This window comes from Delphinapterus leucas, chromosome 14 (assembly GCF_059928025.1).
Source record: "Delphinapterus leucas isolate spDelLeu-1000000601 "Yukka" chromosome 14, BTC_Dleu_Yukka2, whole genome shotgun sequence".
Lineage (NCBI taxonomy): Eukaryota > Metazoa > Chordata > Mammalia > Artiodactyla > Monodontidae > Delphinapterus > Delphinapterus leucas.
The window spans coordinates 33,053,145-33,073,215 of record NC_143142.1 but is presented as its reverse complement, the minus strand read 5'-3'; the positions used below and the strand labels follow the sequence as shown (position 1 = coordinate 33,073,215).

Sequence of the window (20,071 nt, the reverse complement as noted above, 5' to 3'; positions counted from 1 at the left end):
AAAGAATGAGCCCTCACTGCTGAGGACAGAGAAACCTGAAAACACTAGGTTTGGTAAACACGGCAAACGTGGACAGCATGGTGACTATAATTAATAATAGAAATAAATATATAGTATTATATATTTAAAACTTGCTGAGAGTAAACCTTAGGAGTTCTCATCACAAGAAAAAAAACTGTGACTATGTATGGCGACCGTGGTACCCAGCTTTATTGTGGTGATCATTTCAGAATATATACACAATATCAAATCATTATGTTGTACCGAGAAAATAATATATGTCAATTATACCTCAATAAAAATTGTAGAAAAACAAAAGAGTGAACTCTTTGGACACAAAGTAAGCATGTCAGATGCAGGCACATCAATAAAGGGTTAATTTTCATATCAAAAAAGTGTTCATTTTTCTCAACACGTTTCTTTGGATTGGCTTTAAACACAATGAAAATGATGCTTCAGTTCCTAAAATGAATACTTAGTACTGACAGTAAGGACAAACTGAGAACTCCTTCAGAGATAAATGATAAGACTGACTCCCCTCAGTAAAACTAAGCTCTGTGGTCAAATCTAGTAATTTTCTGAGGAAGAATAAAACATTCTCTTTTAGAGATTTTGAAAAGTCCAGAAGCGAGGTAAGAAATGCCAGCGACTGCATTTAGGCGTTAGGTGGGCGGTTGGTAACAGAAAGGCTGATTCTTAGTCCCCGGCATGCGAGCAGCTGGACGTCAATGAGCTGCAGGAACACTCACCGCCCTGCAGACCCAGCTGCTAACCTGCTCGTCTCTGGAGAGGATGTGAGGCAGAGGTGTCTCTCTGGTAATTAAAAACCCCCAGAAACACTGGGATTAGAGCACAGCCTCTCTTCTAACAGAAAAATGAAAACTTTGAAAATGAGATTCTGTGATACTAGTTGTACTTTTCAAGGCCTGCAGAGGCAACCAACCATATATCTACACGTATTTTGTTCCCCATCTGTCTACACTTTTTATCCTGGAAAAAGACAGGCTTTCTCTACCCTGAAGATGAATGAGGCCTTTGATGTCATGCAAATGTTAGCTCTGGGCCAAACACGTACAATCCTGAAAGTAGTACACTTAGAGAATAAGAGGTTTAAATGCATTTACCATTTTTATTTTGCTATGCGGAAACATACATTCACCACGGCTGTGCGATGCGGCTGACAGTGAAATGGAGAATATAACTTTTTGAAGGCTATTTATAACTAAACACTAAATAGTTTTATTACAGTGGAAATTCTGTACAGTTTAAGGCTTGGCTCTGAACTAGACTGCAAATATGGACCAGACTTGGAAATAAAACACTTTTTTTCAAGTAAAAGAAGAAAAATCCATTAAAAAAAATACAAGGACGAAGAAATGAAGAAAACAAAGCAACAGGAGCCCAACGGGTTTTCCCGGAGTGAAATTTCATCATACGGTGAACTAACAAAAATACAGGTATTCTTTCCAAAATAATGACAATTTACATATTTAGGACTTGTTAGGGAACTCTGGGAGGCTTTCCAGACTGAACGCAGACCAAAGTGGACGACGGGGAAGAAATCACATTGACACGCTAAAGTCAGTACTACTTTCTAACGGTTTAAATTAGATGACACAAAGCAGGATTGTGAGCGCTAAATATTTCCAGAGGATTGGGGAGTCGTTACTGCTGACAGGTGAGAGTAATAAACCAGAGGAAACAAGTACAAGATTCAAGTTATTTAATGAATAAACTCGGTTATTGGCACATCTAATCTGGGAAAAACCTGACACACGGGACTAGACAGCTTCTAGCAGTTTAGGGTAATCTTTGTTGATCTGTAAACAAAAGATCTGTCACCTAAGAAACTGCAATTTTGTTTAGGCTTTAATAATAATCAGCTATGAAAGGCATGGATTGTTTTATGTGTTACATGAGATCACGGTTTCTATTGTTGGTTATGAACGTGCAGGTGTAGCTGAGAACTCAGACGCTGTGTGAAACGTAAAAATGCTGCTTGTTTTGTAATTGTATCGTTGCTTCATGCAATGTCAGTTTAGTGAGGCTGACTCAGATTGCTTTATTACGGGAAGGTCTCTGCCAGTGTCTTTATTAAATGGTCAAGGTCAGTTCTTCTGGATTGAAATTGTCCATGGGCAGATGCAAATCAGTGGGTTAGAAGAGGAAACTCCACATAGACTCTGGGTTTTCTAATGGTTTGCATGACTGGCTTCAGGTGCAGCCTAGGTTATTCCTGCAGAAGAGAGATTTGATCAGTTACTCGTCTGAAAACACCTGAGAGTTTCCCTCAGATCGAGGTCATGGGAGAAGTATCTTGTACGGTTATGAAATGCTCTTTTTGACAAGATACTGTAAAATACCAGTGTACGCCACTGACAGGCTTTCTCTGAAATAACCACATCGTCACCCAAGTGGCTCAACTCGCTGAAGAGAACCTTCTTTTGGTTTTTTTTTTTTTTTTTTGCTTTCTATCTTCCAAATTACCTTCTTAATTTGAATATAATGAGTGATGTTTATATTTTTTCCCTTTGAGAGAAGCCACTCATCAATCAACATTAACCAACGTTAGAGAACGTACTTATCTCATTTATACATGTAAAGCATTTAAGAGACTTTTATCACATAACCAAGTGTGCAAGGAGCTGCATTCAGCATTCAAAGCCTTCCAGGGATGCTCAGGGCCCCTCGAGTTCTCGAGGGGCGGGTTAGTATGCATGACAAGTCTGTGCACACACAGAAGATGCTGTCTGCTCATGATGTCGGCCAAACAGTGGCTGGAAAGGCACGCGCTTTCTGGAGGAAAGCAGGACCACAAGACTGCATTTTTGCTTCCTCCTGAGACACGATACTACACTCGGGAAAAAAATCATCCCAAAGAATACAGGAAATAGATGACATCCACAATGAGAATGAGTGCTCTGGTCTCAAATTGTAAAACAAAGCAAAAACAGAAACATAAACAGGCTAGCACCAAACACGGTGGAAGAGAAAGCTTACAATGGGATAATGCAGCCAACAGAAGGAGAACAGGCTATATTTTATTTCCCTAGTATTTGGAACACACAGATTGCACCTCTCAGAACAAAACCGTCTTAGCTCTGATTAGGCTACGTGGCAAGTGAAACCAGATCCGACCTTTCAAATGTGGATAACGGGAGGAGCACAGAGCATGCATTAAGAGGGAACATGCGCAGGACCAGGCAAGCGGACTCTGCTTTCTCTTTATCCTCTAACTGGCAGGGGGAGGTAAAAAGTCCACAGTATGGAGCCTCCAAATATGAAACAAAGCAGCAGCCGCAAACCAATTTTCCATCCTCTTGATACCCAGAGCCCTGCAAACGCCAGTGAGAGAAAAAGGAGAGGGAAGAGGCAGGGGGAGGGAGAGAGGGAAGCCCTGGGCCACATGCCAGCCGAGGCCAAGCCTAGAGAACCAGCGCCACCTCTTACCTGGGCTCAATCCTCTCCATCTTCAGGGGTGATCTCGGTCTCTTTATGGACCACTACTTTGGTCACTGACATGTCAGGGTGCTGCTCTTTGGCCTCTTTAATTGCCTGAGCCAGTGCCTATCCCCAGGAAATCACAGAAAGGCAAAGACAAAAAGGAGGCGGGACGTGCAAGATCAGAGCCAGGTGGAGACTCGTGAGCAAGATCTATATACACAATTTACAAATGGGATACAATGACTGCAAAGGGGGTCATACGCTGCATACTGCAAAGTTAATTCAGAAAACTGTTTAGACTACAGGCTGGACTAGAAGCACAGCTCTGGGAAGAGTACGACCAGCTAGTGTTTCTCTGCCTCCCTGCCGGGGTATCTACCCTCTCTCACACGCTACCTGGTCATGGTCAATGTCCGCGTCTCCCGTGATGACGATTCGCTTCTCGATTCTCGTCTCTGAAATGCCTCCTTTCACAGTCTGAAAGCAACACATAAGCATTATGAATTTACCGTCACTGTTGACCGGGGGAAACGGCGGAAAATGCTGACACAGCTTTAAGCTGCATCATTCATTCTTTAAGAATTGAAACAGAATCCTATGGCAGTTATTCACAACGGTTCATTTCAGAAGTGAAGCCAGAATAGAGTCCTTCGGGTTTTGGCTGGCTGGTGTTTCTGGGACATCTACCATATGCTATGCACTGGAGTTAAGGGTTATGCAAAGGGCATCAGAATGCATATTCTTAAACGGAACCTGGCATGTGAGGACAGATGCACCACAAATACAGCAGCCGTGAGAGCTCCAATGCAGCTGCCTGGCATCCTGGCATTCACCTATCTGCTGGTGCGGCCCAACCCAGAAGCTCTGAACGGATACCTTCCTGTATCCGTTCCCACTCCACTTACTTTGGTGATGTGGGTGGTGGTCGTGGTGCTAGTGGTTTCAGATGTGATCGTCTGTGCGCTCATGAGCACACCTGGCTCCAAATCAGCACCAAGATCAACCTAAGCAAGCAAAGGGGGAGACGCCACACTTGAATATTGATGTCACCTCTCCAGACGTCTGCTATCTTGGTTTAGGGCATGACGATGAGTTAATTATCTGCACAATCACTGTGCTGTTCCATCAGCATCTGGGAGCTGCCACAGACTATGGACTGAATCAAACTTGGCCATTGTTAACCCTCATTAAAAAGTTGGGACTTCAGAAATGTGAGCAGGGGCTGGTTGAGCTAGTAGTGTTCTTCCTTATCTATGGCTAGGGAGATAGATTTCTGAGCCTCTTTCTCCATTTCAAGTTACGTGAAGACCTGCTTAAGTCACCTGCTCTTCCTTGAGCGGTAATAAAATTACAATTACTGTGCCATTCTTGATAGAGACAGTTGGGTCCTCTGAGTCTCACAAATTAAATATCATGTAGTGACACTTAAATGCATGAAGCCATTCAAGGGGTAAAACAGGTGCCAGGGCTCTGGCCTTCATAGACTGTCTTACCTGTGATGATTCATATGTTATGGTTTTTGTTTCTGTGTGAACTACAGGCACTTCCTTGGTAGAAATTTCTAGCTTTACTCCTCCTGGTGAAACACTGTCAAAGCTGATGGTTTCTGTCTTCACAGTAGATGGCTATACCAATGGGAAGCAGGCAGAGTGGCTATTAAATTTTGCAAACACATACCTTTGTTTTTTTCCCTCCCCTCTTGGTGGATATAGATTAAGCACAGGTTGGTATGAAATAAATGTTTACATTTTACATGGGGGGCAGTTGGGGAATGAGGCACACAACAGATACATGTCAGTCTCCCAGAATTCATACGGAATGTTCCGGGTACAAGAAAATATTTCGAAGGAAATTGAAAAAACCCCACTTTTTTACATTCCCTCTCCTCTATCTCATAAACTAATTTTAATAGATTAAAAAATCATAAATTAGCCTTTTATTGAAAAACTTCTTAGACAGAAGGAACAAGTAATAAGACATTGAACCACCACCCCTCACCCCGCCCCCATGTACTTCAGGAATTTCAATAAAAGAGAATAAAGAATAAATTCTAGCACTTGGTGCCTGGGCAAGCCTGGTTTTGGTTCTTTTGGATAAGTACACTGATCAGAAATAAATTTATCAAGTTTTCTAATATCTTGGCAGGCTATGCATCTCCCAGGTTTATGGCCAGTTACGGTAATTGCAAAGAGAGTGGAAACCATTTCCTGGAACTTTAGATTGTGAATAATCATTATATATGTTTGCATGGGACCCCAGGCCAGCATGGAGACCCCATAATTGCCATGCAAGAAGGCAACAAGAGGAGAAACAAACTGCTCTTGGAAAAGGAAGAAAATTAAACCTAGCCCTGCCTTTATGCTTAACTAAATTTCAGGGACTTACTTCAGCACTAAAAGTAACATTAACCGCTAGTTACCTCAAAATGAGGTTTTTGTTCCGAAGCTTCAGAAACGTGGATGGCTGCACTCTGCTCCTCCTCTGGCTCTTGGGAAGCAGCTGCCATCTCTCCCTGCTCGAGGACAGCTTTGTCGGCCACCTCCCCTTTTTCCTCCTTCGCTCCCTCAGTCAGAGCAGAGACCTCCTTCCCTTTCACATCAGATACATCAGCAGATGCTGCCTGGGTCACAGCATCCATGTCATCTCCAGCTGCGTAAGAAGCATCCCCACTCGTATGCACATTCATCACATGTCTTTCCTCCACCAATGCCGTTTCCTGCACAACCTTCTGGGTGCTAAGTGGCTGGGGGTGCTGGGTTGTTTCCGTCTCCATTTTGCCAGACTCCGTCTTGGTTTCCATTTTCTGCATGGAAAAAAAATTGTGGTGTCAGTGTGACTTTCCACAAAGCAAAGATCAGAAAGCAAAAAAAAAAAAAAAAAACAACAAAAGCAGCCACTCACCAGGGTACCTAAAGCCAGTACCAGTGCTTATAACCAGCAACGCTTAGAGAAAATATAAATTAGCTTTCATTCCCCCCACCAGAGTCTTTGATGCCTGCCCTCTGCCTGACACATAGCCTCGAACCTGTGCTGCTTCTTCGGATGTTGCAAAAGAAACAAGAGTGCAGTACAAAACGCAATTAAAAAACCAAAACAAAATGAAAGCATTGGAGCACATGCATATTGGTTTTGGCTGCTTCCTTAGACCTAACAGGTGACATAAAATGCTTTAAGAAATTAAATGCTGTTAAAACGTCTCAGCACGATTGCTTTCTGAACATCTGAAGTGTGTTCTTGTAATGGAACTAAAGACGTGATGCAAACGTGGGACAGGCACAGAGGGGTGTAAGTGAAGACCCCTCTCAGGTGTTTAAAGCAAAGCCACTTGGATGCAACACACACACACCCCGAAAAGGCACAAAGAAAAGGCAAAGAGGCAGAGACAGAGACACCGAGGATGGAAGCAGATGGCCACCTGCACCCAGCTTTGAGAAGTGGAAGTAACCCCTCCTATGAATTCTGTCGGCTTTCTCGCAGACTCTAATAAGCTGAAGATTTCAGAGCCATCCATGAGCTTTTCTCCAGAAGACTGTTTAGTCTGAGTGAACAGAGAAATGGAGAGTCAAGCACAGAGGTCGGGACACAGGAGGGCAGGTACTCATTCACAGCTGGTTAGACAGAACTGTAGGCACGGGACCCAGGGCGAGGGATGGAGGGATCTACAGACAGATTTGGAAACACATAGGGATGGGAAATCAACAGCAAATCGGGGTGAGCAGGGGCTCTGGTTTGGTAAAGCGGAGAGAGTTCCTGGGGTTAGGGCGGTGCTGGGTGAAGCGGATCCTTTCACCCGGCACCGGCACCTCAAGCCCCGGCAGCACCACCCCACCTCGGGGACAAGAGCTGGAAATAAAACGGCAGGTATCTCAATGCTCACGTCAGACCGCGGTAGTGACTTAACCATGAAAACAACAAAAAAGCTTGGGTTGGCGGCTCTCAACATAAGCCAAACAGCAAGAGAAATGGAAAGGCTTGGGGTGGAAGGGCTGCCTTGGCAAACGTCATGCTGGAATCGGAAACGGCGGCCCAAAGGCAGCACCAGTTACCACGACTTGGGACGTGGCCGACTCTGTGACAACGTATTGGGTGGTGGCGACGGTGATGGCCGGTTCCTGGGAGTATCTCCACTTGGACAGGCTCTTCCTGCGGGGACTGAAGGGCCCCACCTTCAAGGTCTCGGCCTCGGCCTCGGGCTCCGCTCTGCCCAGCCGCTCGCCCTCCAGACTGGCATCCCTCCCGGGCACGTGGCTTTTCTCAAGAGCATCATCCTCGGGGCTCTGCAGCCGGGACTCGGCTTCCTTGATGGGGGCCAGCGACTCCGACAGCCTCCGCTTTGGAGTGTGGACCTCAGGCCCCCTCCTGGTCCTGTCCTCGGTGAGGACTCCCAGGACCTCGAACTCTGCCAGGACACGGGGGCTCTTCATGGGCTCGGCCAGCCCTGGCTCAAGAGGGGAGGGGGACACCACCTTCTCCCCTTCTTTGACTTTTCCTGTCATAGTGACAATTTTTCCAGACACGGTATCGTAGGACTTTCCGAGTGTGTATATTTTCTGTTTGTTCTCTTCCTTCAAGTGCATTTCTCGGGCCAAGTCTTCAAAGCTCTGCACTTCAGTGGCGCTAGATCCTAACGAGTCGGCGGGGATGTCATCAGTTCTAGTGCTCACGGTCACCACCTTGTACGTCACAATCTTTTTCGAATCACCATCAACTACCTCAGTGGGTATTTTGTCTACAATAACCCAGTCCTCTGTGCCCTATATTTGGAATATAAAAGCTAAATTAGAAGTTCTGATGGTATCTCATTTCTAAAATAAGAATCCTTTAAGGCAATCAGGGTGAGAGCTACACTCAGGCCTGGGAGGTGGCTGCACAGGGCTGGGGTTATTTTTATTAATTATGGCTGCAGTCTCTTCCCATCTGAAATTTATTAACTCTAACCTGCAACTTGGAATACGGTCTGCGTGTACACTCGCAATTTCAGATTTCTTGAAATACTTTGGTGGTAAATTTTGCAAAGACTATATTTGATCTTACGCTAAATGTCTGATCATTTTGTATGTCAAGATTAAACAACATTTTTGAAGTTGTTGTACAAGTTATTTAGCTTTACTTGCGTGGACATAGAAAAGACAGTTTTCCATGTGAAATAGAACACCGTACTTCATATCTGTTGTTCTCACAAAGAACGTGCCAGCATTTCCACAAATTTCCGTGAAAACCATTTTCCATGTTTGTGAATTATACTTCCTTATATGGGAGACGGAATCCACTCTAGCACTTATTATCCAATAAGTATTCAGTGCACCTGTGTTCCAGGCATTGTAATGAACTATTTCCCACTGTTAGGACACTGTCGGAGCCCCTTAGAAATAGGTCACAGTGGTCTGTACACTGTTCCGATTTTATTTACAACCGAAGTTCATCGTCTCAGGAGTTTCTTTGCCAGTTTCCTTAGTGTTAGTTCCAATAAGGCAGAAGAAATGCAAGTTATGAAACTTCTGTATTTGGGGAGCCTACCGGGACGTTAGCAGGTAACTAGTCTAACAGGTTACAGAGGGAAGGGAAACCAAGCCAGGAGCAAGGGAGCACCTTGGTTTACATTTTAAACTTGGACGTTTGCTACTTTCGTACTTATCCTAGCCTGAATCTAGAAACAGGTGGGCCTTAAGAAAAAGGATTACAGATCCATCTATAGGCTGGTGCCGGATTAAACAAAATGAATTGAAAAATAACCTCTAGGGTGGATGGGACAGTTTTCTGGAAAATGATTTGACGAGAGGTAACCACAGAGCCTCCTTCCTGAATTCTCTTTATCACACTCGGCTAGTGGGAAAACCAATAAAAGTTCAGAACTTTCAAAATCAGTCAAGGTCATCTAAATTAGCATCACTCTATGGGTGAAAGAGGTACTAAAAGGTCCAGTAATATCATTACAAAGTATAATCATAATGTTTCAATGACCACACACAGATATAATCACCTAGGAGCAAAAGCCACAAAGAAATGATAGCTAACGGATAACTAAATTAGTAACAAAATTCCCTACTTCCCTCCCCAGAATCTAAGCAAAAATGATATACCTACCTTAGGGGCAAACAAGGTAAATTTTAAAAAGAAAGGAAAAACTACAGACATTTTAATGACACTGAAATCTGAAGAGCAATTTCCTTCTGGAAAATTCCTTAATGCTTGTTTTTTACCTGAGACTCAAAGAATGGAGAGCTTCCTTGCTGCAAAAACAGAACCTTTTCAGAAATCTCTCTTTCTTCTTTGGTCTGTTTGAATAAAGGGGGTTGGGTTGGAGAAGAGGAAGCAGACAGTTTCCAAAAAGCCAAGTTAGGAAGAGAGTTCTTTTCTTGTGCTACACATATAATACTCATTCATTTTTTTTCCTGAAGAAGTAAATTAGTGCCTGTTAATTTGGAAAACGGTCTGAAGCCATCTCAACATTTAACAATTATTTCCAAAGAGTAACAGACTATGTTTTGAATCTCTGGTGTTTTTAGGATTCAAACATTTCTCATTTCTACAAACACAGAATATGCAAGAGTGGCATAAAGAGCTTTCTGGCATTTCAGTAAGTGTTCATATGTCAGTGATCTGCAATACTGTCAAAGTGAGTATTAAAATGAAAATGTTAAGATTTAAAAAAAATTAAGTTAGGAATAAATTCTCACTTCCACGTCTGACAAATTCTTGATCATATTCCCCACTGAAGTGCCGCCTGAGACAGAGAAAGGAAATACACATGGGTCACTGCATTAGCTACTAATCTGAAAAACCCAGTTATGCCTAGATTGATGGCTTTATTCCACAAATAAACATAAGGTTATAGCTTTATTTGAACTTTTATAACATGGCAAATAATCCTGAAAAGTCAACTTCAGAATATCTTGGTGAAGAATTAAGTATTTGAAGTCATACTTGTCTTTAACATATAAAATTTAAAAGGACATTAAGTATGTTATGTTAGAACAGTTTTTTTCCTTTCATCTTTTTATTGCTTCCTTTAGTATCAAATAGGCATAATTCAAGGGGCAATACGTTAGCTACCGAGCCTGTCTCTGTGTACAGCACACGACCGCATAGAATAGTGAACAAAAGGATATTTTGGTAAAGTCATCTAAGAATAATAATAGAAAAGTTCAAAGTTTCTAGACGAATGGAACTTTGAAAATAAACCCTCTTGTTGATGATAAGCAATATAATTTTATGAGAGGTATTTAAAATTCCTAGGTATGTATCTACAAAGCTATCAGTGCTATCTTTAATCGTTTGCCTGCAAGAGGTTGTAGAGGAGCATCTGGAATGTTATCTGGAATGACCTGCTGACAGATTTTGATAGCATCGTCCTCATATGCTCCTTTTAAATGAGGAACAAATAAGACATTTCAAAGGGGGAAAAAAAAAATCCCTGTCCTGTCCCATTTTGGAGAAAGATATTGCAAGAGACAAAATGTACCATGTGGAATCATTCAATGTGGATTTATTTTTTAAACTTTCAATCATAGCCTCTTTTTTAAACAGAAATAAGAAACAGGAAGTCAAAATTATAGACACTTTTCAGAATACCACGGCTAGGCCTCTAATTATAATCACTGAACTACATATTTTCCTACAATGAGAGCTTAAAAAAACAACAGCAGTGGTTTTCAGCATATCCTGTTATCTGACATCAAGTAATTTTAAAAACGTCTGTGTCTGTAAGTAAAAATGTCCACACTGTCTGCACCCAGAACTGTGCATGTCCCATAATAACGGAAAAGGGTAACATAAGGGGATAGATGTTATCATTAAATCCTGTATACTGTCAACCCCAATCCAGTGAGTTCTGCTAAAGTTAAGAGGTACTGATAAAGAAAAGCTGATGATCGAAACATTTACTAGGGGTTAAGACAGAGTCAGATGCACACCCTGACTATTTCATTTAGTTCCTTAAACGTTCATGCCTGTGTCATAATTGGGACACAAGGCCCTACAGTGGCATGCAAAATTCACAGAGGTGTTACTTGCTCAGGTGATTAAGGGTCTCCATGGAGCTGTGACTTTCATTTCTGCTCGGGCCAGGGGTTCTCAAATTGGGCTGTGAATTAGAATTATGTGGAGAGCTTTTAAATAAGAGTAATGTGTGGGGTGCACCTCTGACTAATTAAATCAGATTCTGATGTAGAACCCAGGCATGGGTATTTTAAAAATCTTGTAGGTGACTGTAATACGCATCTAGAGTTGCACCCCAGGGTCTGAATGGAAAGTCACAGAAGTCAGATTCACAGAGTGGAGATAATTCTCTCTATCCATGAATAGATGATCCATAGTGAATGCATATTTTGTCCAATGTAAGGCCCATCCAAGACCTGAATAGCAAAAGTAAAGCTGGACAAGAAAGCAGAAAAATGCGTAAAGAGAGTTGATGCTAGTTATCCATGGCAGGTGTGTTCTATAAAGTTGCTGTGAACACATTACTGAGTGCTGAACCATAGCTCCTATGGGAAAGACAGGGTCAGGTTCCTGGGAGCTTCTGGTCATGAAATTTTCGTCAACTGATCAATGCATAACCTTGTTTTATGTGTGTTTCTGTTTAAAGACCCCTTATTTAATATCTATTATTGATCCATTAACGTCAAACTCACAGCCAGCAGCACTATAACTTATCCTGAACAAAGCGTACATGACACACATATTTTCCTGTAAGGCACATCTCAGCCTTCCTGTACTTGGGAACACTAGGCAGCACTTCAGCACTATGGCTGGAGGTCATTTTAAAGAGCAAAATCACCAATAAAAAACACAAAAAAGCAAAAATGTGGCACTAAACAGGCTGTTGCCTGTTCACCTTACCTGGGAAGGTGCGCCTTGAGCAATTTTTTTTTTTTTAGGCCGTGACAGTGAGAGGCCCGCGCACCGCGATTTAGAGTGGCCCCCGCTTGCCACAACTAGAGAAAGCCCTCGCACAGAAACGAAGACGCAACACAGCAAAAATAAATAAATTAATTAATAAACTCCTACCCCCAACATCTTCTTTAAAAAAAAAAAAAAAAAAAAATCAGGAGTCATCACATTTTTTTCAAAACAACATTGTATCACTGAGATTTCCCCCAAAATCCAACTAAGTGTGGCCTCACTGAATCAGTTTCTTTACCCTTCTGACACAAGCAATATTACTTTGAGAAGTCACTTTAAAAAATTAAGTTACATATTTTCTTTTAGAAATAATTGGACCTCTTTCTAAACTGGCCAATTATTGTTTAATTAATTTAAAGTGGGTCATATTAAATAAAAGGATAACATCAAATGAGTAATTTACTTAGAAAAACACCTCCCCTCTAAAATGAAAATCTTTTGTTTAGGTGTTTTTAAACAAATATGCTTTGTGTATTATGCCTAGCTGGCTGGGAGGATAAAATTATCTTTTGTGCTTTTCACAAAACCAATAACAAAAGCCAATATTAAGTTTTAATATAGAAATGAACAAGAATTTGGAGCATTAAGAACGTGCCGGGCTGTCTCCAGGGCCCTCAAATGGAGGATAAACTGGGTGTCACCAAGGGCTCCGGGAGAAGGGTCAGATGGGAGCCCCAAGGCGAGGGAAGCGCGCATAGCCCTGACCTCCCAGAAGGGACCTCTCTTCCTCTGGGACTTGAAGCTCCTTGGAGCTGCTTTTTCAGAGCCCCTTTGATAACCAGGGTTATTAGCCAGCCTTGTTTTTAAGAAGCTCTTCTTTACATCTAGCAAGTCTCCCAACAATTTCCTCCCTTGCCGGTGGCAGTGGAGTCCTAAGGTACAGCTTCTGCTCACCACTCAGCAGACACTTGAAAGCAGTTACTAAGCCAGCTGCTGGTCTCCAGTCTGCGCAACCAAACCACTTTGTGCTTCTGCAGAGGACATCTTTCCTCCATCCTCTAATCCTTTTAAAACAATCCTTTCTTAGGTCTACTGCAGTCTCTCTGCACCAACAGGGATAAGGCATCCACATCGAGGGTAAGTTCAGCGTATTCAAAGCATCACCTCTTAAGTTATTAACATTCTTTGGGGTCATCACCGTTATTCTCTAAGAATTCGAGGGTTTAATAAGTGAAAAAAATTTCTTTTACTAGCCTAATGACCTAGACTTCGACAGTCCCTTGTTTATTATCACCACCTTTAACTTCTCCAAGCAACTACCCGAACTTCCATTCAAAGGGCTGCTACCTCGCGTGTCCCTGAGTGACAGCAGGGGAGGAGGGGCCTGACTTTTTCAGTGGCTATTTATTTTGTGTTTTTGTAACGTAATCCAGTATCTGCCATCTTCAGAGCCAGCACGTCCTTCCTTATTTCCAGCCCTCGTAGAAATAGGGTAAACCAAACTTGACCAGTTACAATAAAACTTATCTGACCATAACTCATAAGTGGCAGTCTTACTAATGCAGGAACTACACTATTTAAATCAATCAGGAAAATCTGAAATTTTTGTGTCTTGAAACTCAAACAATCTGAATGAAACCGATGTTTAATGGTACAGGAATACTCTGGTCACAGGACTTTTCATTTATTCTGCATAAAAAGGCCCTTTACAAAGTAATTCAAATGGTGATAGACCTTGTCATTTTTTTTTAAGTGGGATTGGAACTGTCATGAACATCATGATTGTGGTCACTTTAGATAAACAGCTTTCAAGGGAAGAAAGGAGTTAATATTATACTAGAAAGATGCCGTTTTAAAAAACTACTTCTTTTGAAAGACAGATAAAGTAAGATGATGTGTAACAGTTGACAGTAAGATTAGTACCACTGCCACTGTGGGTCCCACACGATGGGAGCCTTGAAGTAACACCAGCTGAATCCTCTATCTTACTGTACATTTAAAGAGCGATTTCCTACATGGAAGACTTGCTCAAAAAGACATTCTGGCCTTTACTTTCCCTATTAAAAACCAAATAAAAACTGATTATAAGTCATAATATAATATATATGTTTATATATATAAATCAGTTAAAATAACCAATTTAAAAAAAAATATATATATGCTATAAATAAAAATGAAATAAAAAACTGAGTATACCCGTAAAAACCTGGTGTAGTAGTCCCAGAGTAAAGTATGCCCTGAAATGTTATCAACTTCAGAACACTGTTTAGTCAAACATTAGACAATCTCAATAGGCATGCTCATCTTGCAACTGACGAGAAACAGTCATGAATTTTCAAGGCATTTCTTAAAGTAGCGGAAGTACATTCAGAAAAACTGTTGGTTCATTAATACAGTAGGTCAATGTCTCCCAGCTGTGAATCTAGAATAAGCAGATCTGAACCAGAGTTTCCTTGTTCGTTCCAAAGCACCACGGGATGCGATTACTCACTCCTTGGCCACCTAACATTGTACTGGCTATACACAGACAAGGGGTGGGATTCTCTACTCAGAATTCTGCCTGCCACATCCTTTCCCTGCAGACCCTGCAGAGGAGCGAGGCTAGTGAACAGAAGACAAGTGCAACCCAAAGCCTGAATACCGACCTCTTCAGGTACCAGCGGCTCGATCATGGGTGCCTCCTCCTGCCGGGCGGCTAGTCGCACGGGGGAGGTGGAAAGCCTCTTTTCCCATTCGTTCGTGATGGCAGTGTCTGTGGAGGTTTCTAAAAAGGTTCTTTTCAGCTCACTAATATTGGTCTGATGTTTCATCAGGTCATCTTGGGTTTTATCTAGCTCCTATATTCAGAACATAAAGAATCCAACAGTCAACATTTTACGTTTGTCTTCCTTTCTGCGTGCTCTCTCTCGTTTTAAAAGTTAGGTCATTATCTCATTAGTAGTCAAAATAAAAGAATTCTGATCAGGGCTCATGACACTACCACAAACACTCTGGTGAAAATGTGATATTTCCGAGGGAAAACAAAATCTAGTTCACGCAAGCATAAAAATCAAAAGTTTCAAAGGTCAACTGTTAAGAGTGTAATTCACATGTAACCAGAGAATTAAAATAAATACACACGGAGGAAAGGGGATCTACGTCTAGGAGAGAGGAAGGAATCAGAGGAAGCTGAGAAGTCAACCGCACGTATTCACAGGTGAGAACACACCCTTCATGCATCATGGTACGAGCCCACAGGTTAAGCCACTAAAGGAAAACCAACACACACAAGCATGCACTGGTATATACCAATACCAACCTCTAACATAAGATTACTATGTTTGACATACACATTTTCACCCTTTATTCGCTTAATCAGACTATTCTGAAAAAAGTGGAGAAGAAAGGAAGGTAAGGGACATGATAGTCACATGAACAAGTGTCATCCTCCACACTGCACCAGCACACAGTCACCACCACGGAGCATGCTGCAAGATCTGAACACCACAGACAATGACTTATCACACGCTGGTTTCTGCTTTTGTGTTTGATTTTGAATTTTCTACCTGTGCCTTGAGCTCTGCATCTTCCTCCTGGTCCGACTGCCAGCATCAAGAGAGAGTGGGAAATAAAGTCTTACCATGCCATCGACTCTAAGATGGAAGGATGGGTCTACATAAGCCAGCTACATGGGGGCACTAGTTTGCTCTTATGTGAGAAGACATTTCTTTCTTATATATAAACCATAACTTTCTCACACACAAATTGTGAATCTTAATAAGAAGACAGGAGCAAAAGATTCCTTGCCCCTTGGGTGTTTGACATTTTAACCTGGACACTTCCAAGCACGATGAGTCCACACGTGTGCTTGGGAGGACTTGGGAGGACAGCTAGGACTTGGCGGGCTGTCCTTAAAAGACGTTAGCGGCGGTTCAGGAAGTGGGGGAAGCCAACATCGAAATTAAAATTCACAAAAACGGCTATGAATATCCAATGATGAGAGCTCCCTTGGAGTGTAGGAGCCCTCACAATAATCCTATGAGGTTAGCTATTATGATCCCCAGTTTGTAGACCAGAGAACTGAGGCACAAAGAACTTAACACAGAGGCCAGAGAACTGAGGCACAAAGAACTTAACACAGAGGTTCCCACATTAAAAAATTTCTTGGATCTTTGAATTTCTTGAACCCACCTACTTAAAAACAAATTTGGGAGAGGAGAGGGCTGATACGGATGGGGTAAGTGAGGAAATTACATAGACTACCATCAACTACAAAAATCAACTATAAGACGCGGTCCAGAGTGAAATTATGGGTGACAAGTGGGTGATTCCAGAGCACATGGCCTTCAGCAAATGGATCACTTTGTCTGGGTCTCAATGGGGACCAGACTCTCTAACCTACACGCCCCACCCCGCACTGCTGTTACACTGGCTCCGGAAAAAAGAGAAGGGGGAGCGTTTATAAGAAGCGTTAGAGGGCTGGAGGCATGCTGATTCTACAGAGGTGGTGGGTTCATAGCCCTTCATTTTATTTTTAAGCTTCATAACCTACCTATGTTATACGTCTTCGTTTGCATGCTTCAAATGTTGTATAACAAAGTTTAAAACTGCTAGAGAAATTTATAGTATTTTATTTTCTCATAGCTGAGTCATTTGTTTTTAACATCTTTATTGGAGTATAATTGCTTTACAATGCTGTGTTAGCTTTTGCCGTACAACAAAGTGAATCAGCTATATGTGTACGTATATACCCTCCCTCTTGAGCCTCCCTCTCCCCCCCCCCCCGCCCCATCCCATCCCTCTAGGTCGTCACAGAGCACAAAGCACAAAGCTGATCTCCCTGTGCTATGTAGCAGCTTCCCATTAGCTACCTAGTTTACACATGGTAGTGTATATATGTTAATGCTACTCCCTCCAATACCGTATATTAACGCATACAGATGGAATCTAGAAAAATGGTACTGATGAACCTAGTGGCAGGGCAGGAATAGAGACGTAGAGAATGGACTTGTGGACACAGGGAGGGGGAGGGGAGGAGAGGCTGGGACGAATTAAGAGAAATTTAAAGTAGTAGTATTAAAATGTTTTTCATTTACAGCACACCTTAGGATTACAGTGAAATTTACTGAATGTATCGGCAGTTACATATAACTAATTCTTACAAAACGAAGATGCAACTGTTATATTTGGTGTAGAAAATGATTACCCTGTAATCGGTTTATATGTGATTGCTTAAAAGAACCAGTATGATAGTTTTACAGTATTATCTCTAAATTAAAACATGATGGCTTCCAAACTTTGAACTGAACTCTGGCATTTCCAAAGGAAGAAACAATTAAACTCCATTTGGAAATGTTTTTCTGAACATATTTTCAGTGAAGTGATGTATAGATACTACCTATAACATTTTTAGTTCTTCCTAAATACCCAACTAGAAAATATTGTTACGACTGGATAATGGAGAAAACAACCTAATGTTAAACACTATCACAAAGTAAAAAAAAAATTCTGTTATTAGCACTTTAGGAAATGAACATCTTGACTTCCATTACTATAGATAAATATTGTTTTTACAGAAATTTTAATTAGTTACTGGTAGAGAAGATTTAGAAAACGACGTAAGCCATACACATATTTAACGAACACTAAAGAATTAACAAAGGATAAATAAGAGCATAGTATCACTGGTCAATGTGATCATTTTTTTTCCAATAAAGTACTGACAGTAATTTGTTCATTTTCTTTTCCTTGGAAAATTCATTTCTTTTGAGTGACCCAGACTACATCCAGGCTATGAAAAATGAGTTAAGTAGTATAATCTTAACAAGCATTTTGACCATTTGGGATTTTAAAGTATATCTGTACCTAGTCAATAAGCTAATTACATAAATTGTACCACCCACCCCCAATTATGGCTATCATGCGTAAACATTTGGGATAAGGGAATACATTTTTAAAAAAATATACAGACTACTGCATATAAAATAGATAACTAATAAGGACCTACTGTATAGCAGAGGGAACTCCACTCAATACTCTGTAATAACCTATATGGGAAAAGAATCTAAAAAAGAGTGGATCTATGTGTATGTATAACTGGTTCACTTTGCTGTACACCTGAAGCTAACACAAGATTGTAAATCAACTCTACTCCAATAAAAATTTTTTAAAAAGTATTACCAATTTAGCCAAGGGTTCTCAAAATGTGACCCTGAAATGGATAGAGTCACTGTCACCTGGGAACTTGTTAGAAATGCAAATTCTCCAGTCCTACCCCAGACCTTCTTCTGAATGTGAAACAGGAGGATGGGAACCGCCAGATGACTCTGATGCAGGCCAGAGTTTGAGAACCACTGGTCTAGGCAGTAGAATATATTTAACTCCTACTGTTAAAAGTAGAATCTCTCTCCACCCTCAAAGGCAATATGCAAAGTTCCTAAAGGCAGAACCAGCATTTCTGTTAGGCAACGGGCGGCACCCCACAGAGACTGTACCAACCTCAGTGGCGGTGGTTTCCCCATCAGCCGCGGTGTCCGTGCGCTCACTGTCGGTCTGTGGATCACAGAGGTGATCAGGTTCCAGGAGGAAGGCAGGAAGAGAAAACAAACCATCTCGTCAAGCGGGCAAGCCTGGGGCCTACAGTTCAGTCCCTTTTTCTGTGATCTGTATCGCACTACCTTCCCAACAAGAATGCAGGTTCAAACAAAAGCCAAAGAAAGGCCAGAGCTAGGTTCCATCAGCAGAGACACTCAGAGGAAGACCAGAGGCACACGGCCTGCGTAACCACAGGACGTGTATTAGCCAAGCTGCCATGTCTGCTGCCGTGTCATTCTTTCCCCCAGTTTTAACTGAAACCCCTAGAAAGAGCTCCTAGAAATGTTTAATGCAAATAAAACTGCTGTTTATATATTTTTAAAAAAATTCTAGGAATAGGTCACATTTGAAAAGTAACTTAACATGTCAATTTAAATAAAAAAACTGCTATTAACAGTCACTGGACTTTCAGCCCCTCATTTACACCATTTTGGTAATTTGCATCCATCTAAGACCATCGGGCTGTCTGCATTACCTTTTAATTATAAAAAGCACATGCCAGTGACTCACAGGCATATGTTCTATATATGAAAAATGTAACTCAGTTCTCAAGTAGGATTGCTAACTAGATATTTTTTAAGACTATATGTTGTTTATTTCGTCCCACCCTCCAATAGAAAGAGGTATAGAGAAGTATGTAATTAAATATCTCGTTCCAAAATAAACATTCCAATGAAGCAAATAATAGTAATGAAAAATAAGGAGAGAAGGAGGGAGAGAGACATCTACTTGGACACAAATAAAACAAAGCACAGCATTTGACAGAGCCTAGGTTTTCAAGGGAGAATTACAATAGTAATTTCAAAACCGATTTTTAATCTGTTTTTATAGCGGTTTATGATTTACAACAAAAACTCTTTTTTTTCTGGAGGAGAGATGAGCCACAGCCATTGAAATTGGGACATCTCAACGTCCTATATAATATTACCTGACTTTCCCTTCTCAACTCTCAAACTAGTCATTATTAAAAGTCCTTCGAGCAAAGTTGTGCGATTAGTAATTTGCCAACAAAAATCCATACTGGGGGCTCTAAGGTTGTGAATCTGTCTCTTAAAATAATCTCTCATTGCAAAGACCACGGATTACCAGCGGGAGGGCTGGGACTGTGCTCTTTACGTCTACATGACTCTGGCTGGGTTGAATTCTTGATCCTCTCCCAAACTTTCATTTTCTATATTCCTAAAAGAAAAGGAGTTGGAACTCATATGCTTGG

The 20,071-nt window shown here is 41.4% G+C and overlaps 1 protein-coding gene across 2 annotated transcripts in view; it reads right to left on the bottom strand.

Moving 5' to 3' along the window:
* Nucleotides 1-2,687: 2,687 nt before the first annotated feature.
* Nucleotides 2,688-20,071, bottom strand: part of EPB41L3 (erythrocyte membrane protein band 4.1 like 3) — an 84,607-nt gene continuing 67,223 nt past the window's right edge. The window contains exons 13-25 of one of the 2 annotated variants that reach the window (XM_089894945.1): nt 18,763-18,816; nt 15,831-15,866; nt 15,584-15,649; nt 14,931-15,122; nt 9,645-9,719; nt 9,178-9,267; nt 7,491-8,198; nt 6,860-6,982; nt 5,864-6,247; nt 4,938-5,069; nt 4,350-4,448; nt 3,841-3,921; nt 2,688-3,567 (exon numbers count right to left, since the gene is read on the bottom strand). In XM_089894945.1, the coding sequence (XP_089751071.1) occupies nt 3,457-3,567; nt 3,841-3,921; nt 4,350-4,448; nt 4,938-5,069; nt 5,864-6,247; nt 6,860-6,982; nt 7,491-8,198; nt 9,178-9,267; nt 9,645-9,719; nt 14,931-15,122; nt 15,584-15,649; nt 15,831-15,866; nt 18,763-18,816 (2,151 nt within the window). In that variant the 3' untranslated portion in view covers nt 2,688-3,456. The remainder of the gene's footprint in view (nt 3,568-3,840; nt 3,922-4,349; nt 4,449-4,937; nt 5,070-5,863; nt 6,248-6,859; nt 6,983-7,490; nt 8,199-9,177; nt 9,268-9,644; nt 9,720-14,930; nt 15,123-15,583; nt 15,650-15,830; nt 15,867-18,762; nt 18,817-20,071) is intronic. The other variant, XM_089894944.1, reaches the window with a different exon arrangement.